Source organism: Pongo abelii, chromosome 6 (genome assembly GCF_028885655.2).
Source record: "Pongo abelii isolate AG06213 chromosome 6, NHGRI_mPonAbe1-v2.0_pri, whole genome shotgun sequence".
NCBI lineage: Eukaryota > Metazoa > Chordata > Mammalia > Primates > Hominidae > Pongo > Pongo abelii.
In genome coordinates this window covers 109,365,154-109,386,024 of record NC_071991.2, presented here as the reverse complement: position 1 = coordinate 109,386,024, position 20,871 = coordinate 109,365,154, and the positions used below count along the sequence as shown (strand labels likewise).

Here is a 20,871-nt window from a genome sequence, read left to right as displayed (position 1 = left end):
TATGAGTATGGATGTGGAACTTGGGACTCAGCTGGACCTGGTAGGATTTGACAAATGACTTAGATATAGGGGTGAGAAAAAAAAGAATCAATTAAATATGCTTCTAGAGATTTCCAAACTGGGTGACCAGGAGAATGGTCACTATGTCATTATGTAATAAAAGGAGAACAGGCAAATAGCAAGTTTTGGGGGAGGAAAAAAATAAGTTCTGTTTTTAGGCATATTAAAGTGCGGACTGGAAATCCAAATGGAAAAGTTTCACATGAGGAAATATAGATTTGGGGCTCAGAAGTGAACCAGGATGAAAGCTATGGATGAACTCAATTCATGAATATTTACTCTGACTGCCTACTCTGCACCAGCACTAACATTTAAGCCATAGGCATAATAGTGGTAGTTATACGGATGTGCATGCCCTGAACGGGGGATAAGATCTTGAGAAACATACGTATACATATTTAAGAGAAAAGAGGGAAAAGAACCACTGGACAAGACTAAGCTAGATTGATGAGAAATAAGAGAATGATGCACCAAGATCAAGGGAGAATTTTTAAAGGAAGCTAAAGGGAAGAAGGTGTTCAAGCTATTGAAATCCTCAAGAATCTTCCTAATTCTGTAGTTTCCTTCAGAATATGGATGAAAATATTCAAAGAAGTGTCAAGTAGGAATCAAGCTCTTCAAAAAGAAAACTGGGAACACATACAAATCTTGCAAATGTCAAGAAACCAGTGAAATCTCAAAGAAAGTGGAAAAAGAAATATGATTCTAGCATAAAATCTGTTACTGTAACTTTCAGTGAATCATTTAAACTCTATATACCTCCAGCCACTCACACAGAAAACAGAGTTTTGTCTGTTTGTTTAAAATGAGGTTTGGGGAAAAATAACAGTATGAACTTAGGAGTATAGGGAGGACTAGGAAGGATGTTTAAATATAAGACACAGTTTCTGCCCTTAAGTTACAAAGTCACTTTGAACTAAGAGCAAACCACACAAAGGTACTTAAACTATATGCTTTACCTAGAGTTCCACATGAAAAAATAAATATTGAAGAATAATACATATGCAAATCATCGTTAATGCAAATAAAGTCAGCAAATGCCCTACTAATACTTTAGTTTGAGGGTTCTTCCTCGTAGACTTGAGTTGAGATCCTCAAGTTGAGATCCTCAAGATCCTCAATTCAAGGTCTTTGAGTTGAAATATTGAGCTGGGGTCACTCAAACACTGACTACATTATACATCCATTATCACAAATTTAGAAACTAGAATGAAATTCTGATTAATAAAAAATTGTTTGATAAAGCATCATTAGTAGTAACATAAGGAAAAAACCACCAAGCTGTGGTAGAGTGAGTGAATTCAAAACCCTCTGGCTGTAAAATCTTCCTAGGATGAGTTCTTGCACACTATGGGCCAAGGGCATAAACATCTTCAAGAGTTCCAATGCATGATGAGAAAGTGCCTCTCAGAAATGGTATACCAGTTTACATTCTTAAAAGCAGCTGAAAAAGTACTTGTCTCTTAACATTCTTGCCACCATTTAGTACTATTATTTTCAAATCCTGTTAACTTGACAGAAGAAGAAAAAGTATACTGTTACTTTTGTTTCATTTAATGATGTAGACTTCTTTCTGGACATGCTTCTTATTGATTTGTAAAGTTCTTTCTATATAAAAGAGATAGATCCTGTAATCATTGCTAACGCCCACAGAAGAATCACCCACACTAACCTCATGCTTCCACACTATGTAGCATAAAACTGTGATGAACTGGCTGATGGCAAATTCAGCCTGTCTTCCTGCTGTTTGGCAAGTCTTTTTTTACTTTTTGTTGATCCTCTAATCAAAATTCCAGTGGCGGGCTATTGTAAACTGCCTCTGCTTTCCCTAAACTTCAATCCAAGCCCGAATCCCCTCCCTACACAGACTTGTCAGACCATGAGCACCCAGGACAGAGAGATTCCCAGAGCCTAGAATAATAGTACCAGACACATGAGAGGCTAAATAATTACTACGCTGGCATGGCATGGCTTAAAAGGCATGTATCTGGAACATTTGGTTTGAAACTCTAGCTCTGCACCTCATTCACTATGTGTTCCTGGGCAAATTAAACTTCCTAGGCCACATTTTACTCATAAATAGAATGGCATTTAATAGCCACCTCACAGGTTGCTATGAAGCAAGAACCAAATACAAGGCATGGCTTATGGATGGTCATCAGTCATTGTTAGCTTACTTTCAATCCCCAAGTTGGTCTAGTCTTTCTCAGGATTTGACAGCTTGAAACGGATTTATACACAGCTACATTTACTCTTTTCTTCATGTCACTGATGGGCAATCAGGGCACATTAATGGGTCTTTATTACTACAAAGTCAAGTTTCTGGCGCAGAAGGATTTCCACAATTTAGCTCCATTTTACCTCTTCAAATTTATCTCATACTCCTCCCCATAAAAATTTTTCTATCTAAGCCAGAGTAGACTTTTACTCGATTTTTCTGAATACACCTTGAACATTTAGATGCATATGTATCTTTCTTCCCTTCTCTACAACTCTCTTAACTATCCAAATCCTTCTCATTGTTAAGACACAGCATTATTACTGTTATTTTTATTGGCTAATATTTATTAAGTGCCTTCTATGTGCCAGGTAGTGTTCTAAGTGTATTACATGTCACTTAATCTTCATAAGCCCTGCAAGATATTTTATCATTATCTCTATTACCAAGATAAGAATACATATTTATCTTTCTTCTCTAAGTAGACCATACACTCTTGTATGATATGGACTACGCCTTGTACTCTTGTACTTCTTTGTATAGGCATCTACTTAAGCAGAAATTCAATGAGCATGTATGGATTAATTGCCTTTTCATTCTTATTTTGTTTCTGTATGCTGGCATAATGCTCACTTTCATTAAATGTATCACTATCAAACTGTAAAGTAAAAAAGGTAACTTAAATGCAGTATATGTAGGTATTTTTAGAGACCTGAGTCCATCTGCAGACACATCGTATAGATTCTGCATGCTAAAGAACAAGAATGGCTGAAGTAGTAGGGTTTGAGTTCTTATAAATAAATCCTTAGGACTACTAGGATCATGACATCTTTTGACCATTCTTAAGGCCACTGTTAGCAACAGTGAGAAAATTCATGTAAATTGGAAATTATGAATAAGTGCATGCAAATAACATTCATAAGACATGATAGTAAATTTAGCCTTGTTTTGCAGATTTCATAAGACACTGCTATAAGGAGAGAAGAGAAACTCAGGAAGTCCTATTTCTTTACTGCAGTTGTTGTACAGGAAAAGCATAACTTTTCTTACATATAAATCAACATCCAATGGTATCACCTTCCCCTACTGGAAGAAATAATCATTTGGGATGTCTACAAAATAAAATGTGTTTCCAGGGACTTTCTTAAATTATATGACTATAGTAAATAGTATTTATTTTTCTCCTAGATCTCTTGAGGATATAGCACAAATATTTAAATCATTTCTCTCTCTTATAACATATTTAGCTAAGTCCAAAGATACAAGAAAGACTTACAAGAAATCACTAAAGGAACAGCAAGTCAACTTCAAGTAATAGTCGAGATTAAATCACAAATAATGGGAACCCATGTACTTTTAAACAAAAGTAACAATTTAAAAAATTACTTTCTGATTAACTTATGAAAATAAAAATTTTCAGCTGGGCGCAGTGGCTCACGCCTGTAATTCCAGCACTTTGGGAGACTGAGGTGGGCAGATCATGAGGTCAGGAGATTGAGACCATCCTTGCTAATACGGTGAAACCCCGTCTCTACTAAAAATACAAAAAATTAGCTGGGTGTGGTGGCAGGTGCCTGTAGTCCCAGCTACTCGGGAGGCTGAGGCAGGAGAATGGTGTGAGCCCAGGAGGCGGAGCTTGCAGTGAGCTGAGATCACACCACTGCACTCCAGCCTGGGCAACAGAGCAAGACTCCATCTCAAAAAATAAATAAATGATTAAATAAATAAATAAATAAATAAATAAATAAAATAAAATAAAATAAAAATTTTCATGCTTGTATGTGCTGTTATCTTTTTTAAAGGCTAAAGATGCTGAGGTTTTCAAATTAGCTTGCTTATGGTTAAGCCTGAAAACCAGAAAGGTTACTTTGTAGATTAAACCATATGCTTAATTCATAAAGGGAAATAAAAAAAATGCTAGTGCATAGCACATTCCAGTGAAGGGGAGAAAAAAAGGTTAATCAATTCAACTCAATTTTAGCTGAGGGCATTTTTCCACGACTACTGAACCCTAGCATGTGTCAGGCAGCTAAAATTACACTAAAATGTGTAAGTTCTGTTGTTATTTTAGAGATAATCCAGGAAGCAAAACAAAGCCAAAAATTCTCTCTGCATTTTTAACATAAAATGCTTTAATTTTCAGTCAAGTGTATACTTTTTTTTTGTTTTAAGACCTTTTTGTATTGTCTCCTCTTTTACGTATGTTTGAAAGTTTCCATAACAAAAAGTAAAAAAAAAAAAATATATATGATTTTATATGTATTTATATGTATTTTCAAGACACTATTCACCCTTTAAAAACAATTCTTACCAGTCTCTGTTTCTGAAGCTCTTCTCTAAGAATTCTATCTTCTGGTAAAACGTCACATAACAAAAAATAATTCTCTTGTTCTTCTGTTGAGAGATTAGGAAAACAAATAAGAAAAAAGATATTAACCATTTTTTTCCCAGAAGGACTTATTTCTTAAAAAATACAGATGTGTGTGTCTATTAGGATCTCTTTGGCATAGAACTGTTTTAGCTTTATTCAAGTTAGGCAAAATAAACCATCAATTTAATTTTATCTATCATGAAAGTAAAAGCAATTCTAATATAAGACAGTAAGATTATTCCTTTGAATTTTTATACTGTAGGGAAAAGATGGTAGCCAGGATGTACACTTACCAAATGGAGCAGTGGAATTAATTCTTATCACACTACAAAAATCTGTGATGGGCTGTTCAGTGAACCTTTTCCTCCAATATAAAATGTACCTTAGAACAATACAAAATAAGGAATGATGAGAAGATTCAATATACTGTTTGCTTTAGAATGACAGGAATCTATAAGCACATTCAATTATTCCAAAGCAACAAATCAAATGTCAACTTAAAACTGCTTTTCTAGCAGTTTTTTGTGAATACAAAGGCAGTGGAGCATTATAGAAGTATCAAATAAAGATTTAATAAAAAGGAATTACCATGTAAGGGCATGAAAACTACTAAACTCTACTATCCCCAAATTCAATAAACAGACATATAGGAAAGTTAAAATGAATTATTTTTATGTGATAATGAATTTTTCTGAAATAACATCTAAGTTTATGTGTCTTTAAAATACAATGATGATTAAATAGGCTATGACACACTCTGCAATAAAGAGAACACTAAGTGGTTATCTTATATATCAAAAGAACAGAGGTCAGAAGAATAATGCGACCAGAAAGCAGTCTAAATTCAATATCAATATAACAAGATAGAAAAATTCCATATGTCCACACTGAGTCTGAAATGAGGCAAATTTAGACTTTGGAAAAATAGCCTAACTTACAATTCTTGTATCTAATGAGCAGAGTTAGAAGCAACACACCAGCTAAATTAAAAACCAAAGCCTAACACCCAGACCTACATATGTGATGAAAGAAGGAGTAAGATGACAGGATTTAACAAGTGGTTCATCTTTCCATTTATCTAACAGGATTTATATTGGCAACTGCAATCTCATTTATTGAACGGTACCAAGAAGAGAGTGTCATTTTCATAGAGAAAGGAAAAGGAAATGTTGACTCTATAGCTCCCAATTTATCAGGCCACACAACTGAGGGATAAAACAAGTAACTTACACCAAAGAACCAAAAAAAGAAATGGGACTTATCGAAATAGATGAAGAATATAGAAAGAGTAGAAATTCGGACATTTTAAATGGCTTGAGGTAGCACATCTAGGAATGTCTTGGATATAGTAGGTCCACAGTAAATGTTTTAAAGAAGTAGAGAATTTGAAGATTCCTGTAAAGTTCTCTAAGTAGTCCCCAATTCCCAATATTTTGTCTCCTTTTTATTATTAATTTTTTTCTTAACATTAATTTTCCAATCCCATGGTACTCTATGGAAAGGGCATTTGTGTATTAGAAGTCTGTGCTGGAGAGAGGTCTGGGAGAAAGAGATAAATATGACATAAGCTGACATCAAATAAAAATACACTGAATGAATATAGAATATGTAAGAAAAAGAAGTCAATGAATAGTGTATAAAAATAGAATCCCATGTTTAAGTTTTTCTTCTCCTGTATAACCACACTGTTAACTTTGATGGGTAAGTATGGGGAGAACCCTTTCCTTATAAAACAGTGCTAACTTTTATTCTAGGAGATCTTAAAATGGCAATCTTAAGCTCCCATTGAGCCTTAAACCACAAATATATAAATGATGCACCCTACTCCTTGGCTAACTCACTGGCTTCCATATTAGAAATCTCAGAAGAAGGCAAGTGCATATTGGATCCATCACAGCAGATAAATAGAGAAAAAGTACCTACAAAGGGCTGGGACATTATTTCCTTAGCCATCCTGGGCCAGCTTCAACACCTTGTACTCCTCGGTCTCCTACATGGCTACTCCTAGTCTCTATCTTTCCATTCCTCACTAGATGCTTTCCCCACCACCCCATGGTAGAGAGGAAAAAAGGGGAAAGAGAAGACAAGAGGAGGCTTAAGAGAATAAAAATGACATTCCTAGCCCTTTTCTTATTCTCCCCCAAGCACATTTTCTATTACAAAGTGGTGACAGGGATGAAGGAACACAGTAGAACCTGTATTAGAGATGTCAGAACAGAAGATGGATTATTCCTCTAAATTGAAATATAGACATCTATTTTCATGATTAATCAAATTTATACATGGCAGAACCAGGTGCTAAGATAACTGACTTCAAAAGACAGGAAGGCCAAGTTCCTTCTGGAGGTTCCTTATGGCTACTGCTAGAATATACCAAGGAGAGGATCGTCAGTCCTGGTTGCCACTCCATTGAGGATTATCTGGATGGTATCCTCTAGACAAAACGAAGAATAGTGGTCAGCCCTACATAATTAGTTCCATTTTGGGTCTAGAGCCTGTTGAAAGGCAGTGATAACTCCTTGAATACACAGACTACTTTACTTTGGAAAATGTTCACAGTCTTAGAAAAGTATCTGTGTGAAACCATGTGGAACAGATGACCAGGTAAGAGCTTGGATCCTCGTGAACAGACTGCTCTTTGAATTATTAATGACTTTGTTTTTTTTGAGATAAGATCTGGCTCTATTGCCCAGGCTGGAGTGCAGTGGAGTGATCTCAGCTCTCTGCAACCTCTGCCTCCTGGGCTCAAGACATCCTCCTCACCTTAGCCTCCTGAGTAGCTGGGACTATAGGCACGCACCACCATGCCCAACTAATTTTCCTATTTTTTTTGTAGAGATGGGGTTTTGCCATGTTGCCCAGGCTAGTCTTGAACTCGTGAGCTCAAGCAATCTGCCCATCTTGGACTCCTAAAGTGCTGGGATTACAGGTGAGAGCCACTGTGCCTGGCCAGTGACTTTTTTTTTAATGGACAATCAATATTGTTCCTTGCTTATCTGTGCAGATCTTATGCTAGAAGCAGTTTTGCTTTTTAAATTAAGACAGTGGTCAAAGTATCATAGTTGATGTATTAATTACCACCCCAGAGGTAATGGTGAATAGAGAAGCAAGGACTTTGAATTCAAAGGTATGAACCTGAATTTAAAGTTATTTAATCTTTCTGAAACTCAGTTTATTCATGTGCAAAATAAATTGTTGATAATTAAACAGAATAATGCATGTAAAGCACACTGTCCAAAATTCTGGGTGTTTAATATATATGACAGTTATTACTACAAGAAAAAGTAACATTTAAATAAGATTAAGGTAGTGAAGAATTTATGTTTATCCCAGGGAAATAATGAGCCACACAACAAAAATAACAATAACATTTCAGCAAACATTTGATGAAAAAGACAAAATAGTTATATTAATAGCATCAGAGGGCACATATAGGTGGCTAAAGTGGTAGAAGAGAAGAATGATGATAGTGACAATAATGACAATTATTAGCAGCTACCATTTAATGAGTCCTTACTTGCCCAAGGTCAATTAAAATGTTAGAATTGAGATGTGAACTTTGTCTCTTTGGCTCCAAGGCCAAACTCAATCTTGTACAACACAGTTCCTCTAGTGTCATGTGGGGACGAATCGGTACAAGAAATGCAGAAAAGGGAAGGCAGGACGGGAAACAGCCCCTACAATTAAAGTTGTAATAGAGACTTGAAGCATTTTTTTCCCCTCAGAGACCAATGAGGTCACATAGAATGCTTTTTGACAAGGCAGAACCAGAAGTACAGAAATGAAGTCTGAAGAGGAAGAGAATGTTTTCCCTTTCCGAAAGGCACACTACTTAACAGTAGCCCTCAGTCTGAACTGCTCCTAAGTTGCTACCTAAGGGCTGAAAATTGATACCAACTGTTTGGGGCTGTTTTGGAACTGCTTAACTAGGCAAGGAAAGGGTGCAGAGAAGTCCAACTACAGAGGTAACAGGAACCTGATTCCAATAGTCCGTGGGTCTCAGTTTCCAAAAACTTCTATGTTTGAGTACTGTCTCTTTCATGTCTGAAGAGAAGAATCACATGACATACTTATTTTCCATCAGAGTTTACTTCAAGGTGATATGCACAAAGGAAGAAATTACTGACATCAATTAACTTAGAATCATGGGGAGATTCTGTCTGGCAGAACCTCAGTTGCCCTCCTCAAATAGGAAGTGTTTCCCATGGGATAAAGCAGATAATAGGTTGGTCCAAGAGGAACAAAGTTGACATTTGAGTGTTCTCTTCCTAACCAAAACTTGGGTGACAACAACATCAAAGAAAAAAAATCATCTGTTACAAAGCAAAATATAACCATAAACCACCATACAACTTAAACATATAAAATTAGGCATCATATCTTACTGTGGTATACTATAGACATCAACAACAACATACATTTGACCTATGTCTAAATTTGAGTAAAGAAACATCCTAGTCATTAAACACATAATAGTGGTTTTTAAGCTTATAATTAAGAGGTGTCAATATATACATTTCCTTTTGGATGGTACGGGCATTCAGATAAATTGTAATCAACTGAGTGATAAAGATAGCAGATCTTCAGTACATGCTTCTTGTGGCATTTTTTCCCACTCACTAGAACATATTGTTCAAATTTAAGAGCTCATTTAGTACTTCTCTTCTGTATTTTTCCTACTTCTCTAGTTTACTGAAAGCTACAATTGCAGCTACTCAATATATAAAGGCCACTAAGAAATAACATGTGGTAGAAACTCTATTTGGATGAGTTATCAAAGTATTTCATACTTCATTAAAAATCCATAAAAGTAATTACTAGGTCATCAGCAAATACTTTTTTTCTCCCAAAGGAACTTCAAATCATGTCTCACAGAATTGTCTCACAAAAAATCCTTGTTGCAATATCTCGCCGGCCCACCCCCACTGTAACTGGTATGGTTATCGACATAGCATAAACGTCTGAAATATGGTTGTTAATTAAGTAGCAGTGAATGTGTGGAATTTAATATAGAAAAGGGTAAGAAATAAGAAGTTAACATTTAGTTTCCAGAGCAATTTTATCTACTGAATAAAGCTAGCAAATAGCTCAGTATAAATAACTATGTTAAATGGACTCAATGGAAAGATTTTTATTTTTGTTTTTATTTCTTCTGTCCCAGGAAGTTTTACTGTTATTTTGTTTCATAAAAAAATATATTTAGTATGAAAACTTATAGCTTACTTCTTGTAAACCACAAGGTAAGTCCATCTCTTATTTATTATCATCTTCATTACCTATTGTACTCAGAAGCAACAATTCCTCTTGAGTTCTGAGTGAATGTGTTCATGCCAAATGAACCTCTCATGTTCCCTCCTCCCAACCCTACACCTTATACCTTGTCTTCTAAAATTAGAAACAAGTGACATGATATTGAGAAGATTTCAACTTAACTTTGATCATAACAATCAATACTTGGATTGTTTGGGAGAGGAATTTTTAGTTTCCTCAAGTTGTAGGAGGTTATTGTCTAAAGAAGACTGGATACAGTCAAAGGTATTTAAAAGCAGAGTTTACTCAGATACATTCCTGATCAATTAGAATTAATCACATTTATATTTGCTGAGAGTGAAAATTTTACTTAATTAGAAGGACAGTTGACAAGGAAAATCTAGGTTTCCATATTTCAAATACATGTTAATGATACACTTTAGAAAGCACTTATATCAGATATGCATCCTTTTCTTTTTAATTAAAGCATCCATTTTACTGTATATCTGCATTTAGAGCATGAATAATCCCAACATTTAATTACTGATTCCTAAGTCCCGAGATCTAGTAAATAATTCAATTTTCCTGCCCAAGTATGGGTAATAGGATAATGAGATTAATAACAATGATACAAATAGAGAGATTGATTAGTACAAATATAGCTACTTAACTACGATACATAAGCACAAAGGAGAATACAAACTCTGATTCAGACATTCCTCACATACTTTACAGGCAGAGGAGAAAGAAAAATCTTAAACTATTCAATTATCACTGGTAGTTAATAATATTCTTCTGCAATTCCTGAAGGAAAATTTGTGTTTATATGATAAAAGGGAATAAAAGAACAGTTTCACGGCCAGGCACAGTGGCTCACACCTGTAATCCCAACACTTTGGGAGGCTGAGGTGGGTGGATTGCTTGAGCCCAGGAGTTCTAGACCAGCCTGGGCAACATGGTGAAACCATAAAAATTTAAAAACATAAAAAATTAGCCAGGTGTAGTGGTGCATGCCTGTGGTCCCAGCTATTCGGGAAGGCTGAGGTGGGAGGATTGCTTGAGGCAGGGAGGTGGAGGTTGTACTGAGCCGAGGTGGTGCCACTGCACTCCAGCCAGGACTCAAAAAGAAAAATAAAGGTTTCATATTAAAGAAAAGCTGACTAATAGAAGCCTTAGGAAAGAATAACCCATGTAGTATTTCTTTCAATGGTTGAGTATGAATTAGAAGATCTCTAGCCTAAGAAGTGTCTGAAACAAAATCAACAGATCTCACCACATATAACTGGGTTGCATATGAGAAAGCTCCCAGAATACTCTGAGAATAAAGACATACACACACATATATTTTAATTGAGAATAAAGAATAACAAATGATAATGAGAAGCAGAGAGTATGTCCTATGAGAGCATGTAAAGAATTAGTTTATTTTACCAGTTGGCAATACATATCATTCAATTAACTGTCCTCCTGAGACCTGATAAGGCAACATCAAAATCTCTTCAAAAATAGTAGTGCTGAGTCGATATAAGGCAACATACACAGAAGGCACACGGTAAATATTCAGTATTGGTGCTAGGCAATAAGGACAGAGATGAAGGCTAGAGAATAGTTATCATTACCCCTGTGGGTATGCTGGCTATTCCAACTTAAACTATCTTTCCAAAAGTTTAGATTATTTAGAAACTTGAATGAAATGTTCTCAAAAGCTACATTTTACAAATGATAATTAGGTTTTTAGATTAGCATAAATACCAACGGAAAACTCAAACGATAGCTGCAGAAAACTAAGATTTCAAATATACCTTTGGTAATAAAAATACAAATAAAATTTTGCATTTTATCTACCATTTATCAGGTACACATGTCTCAGGCACTAGCAGATGCTACACATACTCTTCTTCTTTTTTTTAAGAAAGGCAGACTGCCACATGCAGCACTTCATTTGGATGTGTCTGGAATCCTGGAAGCTTGACTACCTACGTTCTCCTACAAATGGACTTGAGAGCTTGTCTGGAGGTTCCAGCAGGGAAGCGCAGCTACTCGTATACCCTTGACCAAAGACTGGTCCTCTTCTAGTGGAGATGGTTGTCCTCTTTGACTGAGAACACAGCTTTGGGAGGCATGAACATGGAGTGGTGAGGGAGGAAGGGGACAGCCACTTAGCCAGCCAGACCAGCCGAATCAACCCTGGCGATTAATGGGGTGATAGATGTCACAGCCAGATCGCCCTCACATTCCATACTTTGTTTTATGTAATATTCAATAACCATGAGGGCTGGTGTTACCCCCATTTTATAGATGAGAAAATCAATGCTTAGAGTAGTTAGGTAACTTGGCAGGAAATCACAAGATTAGGAAGTGTGAAAGCCTGCACTCAATCCCAGGCTTTCCTACTTTCATAATCAGCTCTTAATAATACAGCTTGCTGTTTTGAAAGACTTATCATAAGAAGTTGTTTGCTAGGAATGTTCTATATGGCCTGGGAGAAACAGAGTTTAGATGCAGAGGTATTCAATGTCTGGGTTACTACAATGTTTTATGGGGAAATCAGGACAGAATATCTCAAAATGGGATCTTACCAGATACACCAAATTTTATGCTTTCAGTAACTATACAGGGAAGGTATTTCTCTTGGACAACTACTTCCAGAAATTATAAATTGGGAAAAAAGGAATCGACCTCATCACAACACTTAAACTGAGATTTGTTTGGGCAATATCCTTTTGGCTTGAAAGTCTCCAAGGATCCCATTCCCAAACACTGCCTTTTCAGTGTCCTGTTGCCAAGTCTATTCTGGAATTACTGGAAGGACCCACTCAGAGAATGTCTATGGCCTAAAATATGAGACATAATCTGGGAGACATCAATAAGATCTACAATGTCATGGAATGTTGCAAAGTGAGTATTATCTACTCTTTGGAAAGTTCATCTCTTTAGAGAACTTACAGAAAATAAATTAGTATGTGACATCCTCAAACTTACAGACTCAAGAAAAATAATGCAAAGATTTTTTTAAAGTCTAAGAAGTTGGCTGGGTGCAGTGGCTCATGCCTGTAATCCCAGCACTGTGGGAGGCTGAGGCAGGCAGATCACCTGAGCTCAGGAGTTTGAGACAGGCCTGGCCAACATGGTGAAACCCCATCTCTACTAAAAATATGAAAATTAGCTGGCTGCGGTGGCAGGTGCCTGTAATCCCAGCTACTCAGGAGGCTGAGGCAGGAGAATTGCTTGAACCCAGGAGGCGGAAGTTGCAACGAGCTGAGATCGTGCCACTGCACTCCAGCCTGGGTGACAAGAGTGAAACTCCATCTCAAAAAAAAAAAAAAGTCTCAGAAGTACAAAAGAGTTGTAAAGTTTTTTTTTTTTTTAAGTCTAAGGAGAAACCTGAAAATGAATATGAATTTTCACATTTGTATAGGAATTATTTTATATATAGATTATGTCACTCCTTTAATAAACAATACACTTAATTCTCTTTCTTAAGAGACAAGGTCTCATTCTGTCACCCAGGCTGGAGCGCAATGGTATAACCATAACTCACTGCAGCCTCGAACTCCTGGGTGCAAGCAGCCCTCCTGCCTCAACCTCCCAAGTAGCTGGAACTACAGGTGCATGCCATTGAGCCTAGATAATTTTTAAATTTTGTTTTTAGAGCTGGCATCTTGAACTACTGGCCTCGGGTGATCCTCCCACCTTGAACTCCCAAAGCACTAGGATTACAGACATGAGCCACCACACCTGGTCAAATTTAATTCTTTTAAGGACAAAAACAGAACTTACCTTTGGAAATCAGCAACCAACTTGACATCAGCTATGACAATCTTATGCTCAATAATCATGTGCTTCAGAAGTTTGTCTTGTTCAGCCACAGGAAAATGTTCTTCACAGAAAATACAAGGCACAGATGGAGAACCTTCTAAAGTGGTGGTGCCACCTGGACTTTCTGGCAGGGAAAGCGGCTCCAGGATACAATCCTTACTGTCTGGAATAGACAAAAAAAAAAAAAAAAAAAAAAAGAAAGAAAAGCTGAAACCAACTCTTCATATGGATTATTTCCCACCTCCTGCATTAAAAAGATCCTAAAGATATTTACATGTCTCCAAAAAGAAAAATACATAGTGCTAGAGAGTAGGATACTTTATTATCATTTTAAACAGTGTTTGTAGCCCAGAGGCAGGGAGTATTGCAAAGCAGCTCAAACCCCTCATTTGCTTGCTTGAATGGGGGAAACCCATTTGTCAGGGCAGCTGTTCAAGCCTTCTTCTTGGACACTGGCCAATGGCAGCAATTCCTGGGGTACTTGCAAGGGGGAAGGCTGCAACACTCTGGGTTAAGGTTCTAAGGCTCAATTGTGACCTATGGCTGAGAATCATCACACCAAGGGAATAAATGGTATACATTAAGGCAACAGATGATGCCAGGCCTGTCTTTTAAGCTGCTTCCTGTAGCATCTGCAAACTCTTTCCTGTTTCTGATTATTTGTCACAAAGAAGAACAAAGCTCTCACGCTGGGTAGACACAGTATGTGCTGGGTGGCCCTCATGGCAATTTTCTATGTTGACTTACGTTTATCATTTGCCTATTACACAAGTATGCATTACAATTCAGGCTTCTGTGAACAAATAGATGACTGCTCAATCACTAGACATATGTGATGTGGTAAACATTTTTCCTGGCTATATTATTCCTCTTCCTAACATCATCTACAGTATCTTTAAGAGCTGACGTATGTAAAGTCTATGTTTCTCATTTCAGAGCCTAAAACCACAGCCAGTTGTGACAGTAGCCCCCTTTAGTCTGCCAGAGTGGACGTCTAGACCTGTCACCTCATACAGGCTATTTAGTAGTTTGTAATCAGGAAACTGGGGTAAAGAAACTAGGGTAAGGCCTCTGGCATTTGCAGAAAGGCAGGCAACCTTCAGAAAGAAGAGAACCTTCTTCAGAAAGAAAGACACAAAAACTATGCCACAGACAAGTTTTCAGAATTAGGTTAATATTAGTTCTCCCGTTAAAGTTTCCTATTTTTTTCCTTACTTTATCTTCTTTTTAAAGGCATTCTTAATTTATGAGTTAATTGAATCAGTCACTGGCACACTGGTGACCATGGCTTGAGAATTATGTAAGTGCAGTGGCTCACACCTGTAATCCCAGCACTTTGGGAGGCCGAGGTGGGCGGATCACGAGGTCAGGAGTTCGAGACCAGCCTGGCCAACATGGTGAAACCCCATCTCTACTAAAAATACAAAAAATTAGCTGAGTGTGGTAGTGTGTGCCTGTAATCCCAGCTACTCGGGAGGCTGAGGCAGGAGACTTGCTTGAACCTGGGAAGTGAAGGTTGCAGTAAGCTGAGATGGCGCCATTGCACTTCAGCCTGGGTGACAGGGCGAGACTCCATTTCAAAAAAAAAAAAAAAAAGTTTCCTATTTTTTTTTTCTTACTTTATCTTCTTTTAAAGGCATTCTTAATTTATGAATTAGTTGAATCAGTCACTGGTACACTGGTGACCATGGCTTAAGAATTACGTAAGTGTGGTGTCTCAAGCCTGTAATCCCAGCACTTTGGGAGGCAGAGGCGGGCAGATCACGAGGTCAAGAGATCAAGACCATCCTGGCCAGCATGGTAAAACCGTGTCTCTACTAAAAAAATACAAAAATAAGCTGGGTGTGGTGGTGCACACCTGTAGTCCTAGCTACTTGGGAGGCTGAGGTAGGAGAATCGCTTGAACCCAGGTGGTGGAGGTTTCAGTGAGCAGAGATCATGCCACTGCACTCCAGCATGGTGACAGAGCGTGACTCTGTCTCAAAAACAAAAAAAAGAAGTTATATAAGCAATGTAAGAGGGCAGCATTCATTCATTCACTTAACAAAAATCAACTGACTATCTACGGGGATGTTCAATGTTGCAGGATGTTCATTGCTACCAAGGTTAAAGTGCTCACAGTCTGTTTGAAGGTACAAGTAAGTTAAAAATATAAAGAGATGGAGAATGTACAGGGTTTACAGGAGCAGCGGTTAGGGGAGTCACTTAACTGAGCTGGAGAAGGAAGGTGTCCCATAGAAGAGGGCCTCTAATACATCACCCAAACATATTCTAGTCACATTAAAGTATGCTAAATCAAACTGTTTATCTTTATTCACAAAATTAATATCAGAGAAGGTGAAAACACATAGGATATACATGACAGTATGGAGAATATTTAAAATACATAAGCCCTTTAGAAGCACTATTAACAAAACTGGTGTTATCAATTACTATATTTATTAAATTAGGTAATGAAATCAAGGAGTTCTGGAATTCTACAGTTCTTTAGTTGTAGGTTATATTTTTTAGTAGTAGGTTAACTTTCATAGGAATTTAAACTCAAATGTGAAAAACAGAATGGGGAAAGAGAGATAAGTAATATACTTATGAAACTCTATGATAGCATTTTACATCCACTAGTATATAGCTACAAAAGGCAGCATATTCTAAATAAAGGCAACATTAGTAAATATTACCTGCAACGTAGGAAATAACAAGTACTATATTACATCTTTTCCACAAATTTAATTGAGATATACAGAAATTTATTGGTTTGACTGCTGAAAACAAGCCTATGGTATTAATAATAATCATCAACAGCACAACTAACATTTATCAGCTACTTGCTATTTGCAAATTACCTGCAAAGTGTGTTAGGACATCTTCCTAATTAATTCTAACTATCTTATTCAGTAGTACTATCATAATCCAATCTTCCAGATGAGAGAATCAAGATTTAGAAAACTTAACTAAGTTCCCAAAGTCACAATGTTAGTCAGTAGCCTAAACATTCTGAGTTGAGCCTAAACTCAAACACTATGCTATTCTGCTCCCTGTACCAAATGGCATTTCTCCAACTGTTTCTTCTTTAGTATGTATATTTGGTGCTGTGAATTTATATATATACATTTATAAGTTACTTTGTATTTACATGTACTCTGCCAATGTCCTCCAGTCTCCCTAATACCCCATAGCAATTCTTATGCAAATATTAGTAGCCCACATTGTCCAAAAATCACTAGAGTACCGTTCATCTCCATAATTTTCATTATTTTTTCCCAACGTTTTATTGCAGTCTCTCTATTATTCCTCTGTGGTTCACTTGTTTTTCCCTTTTGTATGTCTAATGCTCAGTTTCTCTTTTTTCAAATTATTCCTAAGAGAATGGACCTAAATATCCACACATACGAAAACCAAACTGCCTGTGGTTACTGCAAAGGTCTAGAAACAAAATCATGAATATGCAAATTTCATGCAAGAGAAACTTGTGGTTTGGGAGGTATTAAGTTGTATTTGGGGGCTTGAGTTAGTATGTAACAGAGTCTCACTCTGTTGCCCAGGCTGGAGTGCAGGGGCACAATCTCAGCTCACTGCAACCTCCGCCTCCCGGGTTCAAGCGATTCTCCTGTGTCAGCCTTCCGAGTAGCTGGGATTACAGGTGTCTGCCACTACGCCCTGCTAATTTTTGTATTTTCAGTAGAGACCAGGTTTCGCTGGCCTGGCTGGTCTCAAACTCCTGACCTTAAGTGAGCCTACTGCCTCAGCCTCCCAAAGTGCTGGGATTATAGGCATGAGCCACGGCACCCAGCCAGAAAATAAGTTTTAATATAACATTTTTAGATAAGAAGATTTTAAAGTTTTCTCTGATTCTCAAATGATTTTTTGGCACCTTGCTCAAAATTATAACAGCATTGATCATATGGACTAATTTGTTTATCTCTTCGTCTTCTTTGCCCCACTTCAGGTTGTTAGCCCTTAGAAGGCAAAGTAAGTCCTAGTTGTCTTTATTTACCTGGCATGTACACTGAATTAACCTGCTACCCCACTATGACTAACATAATCATTGTGTATTTATTTTGTGCCAGGCATTGTTAACAACTTCACATGTACAGTATTAACTCAATTAACTCTCACAATAACGCTGTGAAGGAGATTCCATTTCCAACCCTGTTTTACAGATGAAGGAACTGAGGGGTGAGAGGTGAAATGACCTGCCTGCAGCTATCAAGTGATGAAGCCGGGGTTTGAATCCAAGCAGTCTTGCTTACACATTAGCACTCTTAACTAATACATAAGAGTTTAGATCTTTTCCTATAGGAAGTAAAGCCACTTATGTTCTAAACTGATATGAGAATGGACTGGAAAGAGGAAGGTCTCAATCTAGGGAGACCAGGTGGGAAACTACTGCAGTGTCTAAGCCTGAGGGCTTGTCTGAGGCAGCAATAGCAGTGGATAGAGGAGAGGAGAGGGATAGAGGTTAAATGTACAGTTCTTGATTACTGACTGGCTACAGGGAGTTAAGGAGAAGCCTCCCATGTTCCTGGCTGGGGAGATAGCACAAAATGAAGTGCCAGTCACCAGTCAAGGAATATATGTAGAGAAGTAGGTTTTGTTTGTTTTATGGCAGGGAAGGATAATAAATTATATTTTAAATGTACTCACTTGACCTGTTCAGAACTTAGACATTCCTCTTATGTCCAATACATAAGGGCAGCATAAGACTGGTGTCTTATGTGATGCATTTGTACTATTCTGTCTTCCAGGCCCTTCTCTAGGTTCTCCTGTGGGCTTGGCCCACCGCATCTCTCCATGCCCAACAAAAGCAAATATCTCTGTTGTAATTAATTATTTACATGTATACCTCTATTACTGTGCTAGTCTGTGAATTCCTTAAGGTCAAGGACTAAGTCTTACGTATTTTCATATAGCTGGTGCGGTGGCTCATGCCTGTAATCCCAACACTTTGGGAGGCTGAGGCGGGCAGATCATGAGGTCAGAAGTTTGAGACCACCCTGGCCAACATGGTGAAACCACGTCTCTACTGAAAATACAAAAATTAGCAGGGTGTGGTGGCGCAGGCCTATAATCCCAGCTACTCGGAAGACTGAGGCAGGAGAACTGCTTGAACCCAGGAGATGGAGGTTGCAGTGAGCCAACATCATGCCATTGCACTCCAGCCTGGGTGACAGAGCAAGACTCCATCTTGAAAGAAAAAAATAAATAAAAATAAATAAAAAAAGAATCCAGGGGCCTGGAATAGCTGAAATAGCTATAGAATGGCTGGTGTTTGATAAATATCTGCTGAATGAAGACATAAAAGGATAAATAATGGACCAAAGGTACTCAGTTTCTAGCAAAGTCCTGTTTCAGGGAACACCTGTGGTTGTCTTTAGGGGAACTTTCTCTGCCTGAGATTGAACGTAGTCCAACTATATTTACAGCCAGATGTTTAGTGCTATGCGCCTTGGTGTAACAGGCCCACTAGTAAATAATAAGCAATGATGCAAAAGTTACATTGAATTCTAAGATAACAATAAATATTGCTGAGAGTAATAAAAGTATGTTATATTAAATTAGAAATTTTTAAATTCTTTTTTCACTCTTCATGTAAGTATACTCCCCAGTAAGCAAGGAACAAGTGGCATTTGGAATTCAGAGTAAGTAATACCACTCTACCAGAGGATGTTTATATGAGATAGACCTGAATCTTGAATACATTTTAGCTTAGAGCAGTGGTTTCCAAATTTGAGTTTTATCACCTGGAGAGCTTTTTAAAAAATACTGACTTCAAGACCTTACTGTAGACTTAGAAAATGTAATTTTTACCAAGCAGTAGTCCCTAGACCACTGCCTGGAAATCAGTGGTTCAGAGGATGATCACATGAATATCCTGATCATATAACAGTGTGGGTATTTTAAACCTAAGGAAAAGTCCATAAATTAGGTGACATGGCCTTGTGGCAAGGCTTATTTGATAGTCTATTCTGTCCAACAGAGAGTTTCTAAATTACTAAGCACTGGACCAGCAGACATAATTCAGTACGATTTGTCTGACAGATTACTTCCAGCTGTCACTACAAGTGTCACATTTATATCTTACTCCATGGTAAAAGACAATAGAGGCTGGGTGCAGTGGCTCATGCCTGTAATCCCAGCACTTTGGGAGGCCGAGGTGGGCGGATTAATTGAGGTCAGGAGATCGAGACCAGCCCGGCCAACACGGTGAAATCCCATCTCCACTACAAACACAAAAAAATGAGCCGGGTGTGGTGGTGGGCGCCTGTAGTCCCCGTTACTCAGGAGGCTGAGGCAGGAGAATTGCTTGAACCCGGGGGGCAGAAGTTGCAGCGAGCTGAGATCGTGCCACTGCACTCCAGTCTGGGTGGCAGAGTGAGACCTGGTCTCAAAAAAAAAAAAAAAAAAAAAAAGACAACAGATACAGAAATATATAATCCTCTGCCACAGGAAATACAAAAGGAAGTAAATCACATCTATCCTATCTCCTTTTAGCAAAGAGGCAAACATCTTGGAAATTCTGCTTTGGCCCTAAATCCACTTTGCACATGTGTTACACATTAACAACAAATTATCTGCTCTAGTTCTCACTTTGAACAGCAACTCTGTTCAAATGAACTGTAAAAAAACACCATTCCAAGGAAGTTGAATTTTTTAGGAGATTCTATGCTGATTATTAGCATTTTTATTGACTCTGGGGAAGACCCTCAAAATGTCAAATTATTATTCTAGGGAAGCGCTTCTCAAAGTTCTTCAATGTGCACATAAATCACTTGGAGGTTTTGTTAAAATGCAGAGCCTGATTCAGTAGGTGTAATGGCCATGGAAACGTGCCATTCAAAGCTCCTGCTGCCATGAGCATAATTGACAAGAGGACCTCAGGTGTGGTGCCCTGAAATCCCGTTTGCACTTAAGCTAAGCCTCCCACTCACTGCTCTGAGTCAACGAAAAGGGATTAATATCCAGCATGCAGTTGACCCTCGAAAAACACGAATTTGAACTATGCACATCCAGGAAATAAATTACACAGGAATTTATTTCAATAGAAGTTTACACCTAATGTGCCCATCTCTCCTGCATCCCTTTCCACCTTGTCCATATCTTCAGCCTCAGCCACACCTGAAACGGCACAACCAATCCATCCTTCTCCTCAGCC

General features: G+C 37.7%; 1 protein-coding gene across 2 annotated transcripts in view; it reads right to left on the bottom strand.

Moving 5' to 3' along the window:
* ZNF277 (zinc finger protein 277) overlaps positions 1-20,871 on the bottom strand; it is a 150,045-nt gene that overhangs the window by 55,640 nt on the left and 73,534 nt on the right. For both annotated transcript variants that reach the window (XM_002818354.5, XM_054559686.2), the window contains exons 2-4: positions 13,680-13,881; positions 4,943-5,031; positions 4,590-4,672 (exon numbers count right to left, since the gene is read on the bottom strand). In XM_002818354.5, the coding sequence (XP_002818400.2) occupies positions 4,590-4,672; positions 4,943-5,031; positions 13,680-13,881 (374 nt within the window). The remainder of the gene's footprint in view (positions 1-4,589; positions 4,673-4,942; positions 5,032-13,679; positions 13,882-20,871) is intronic.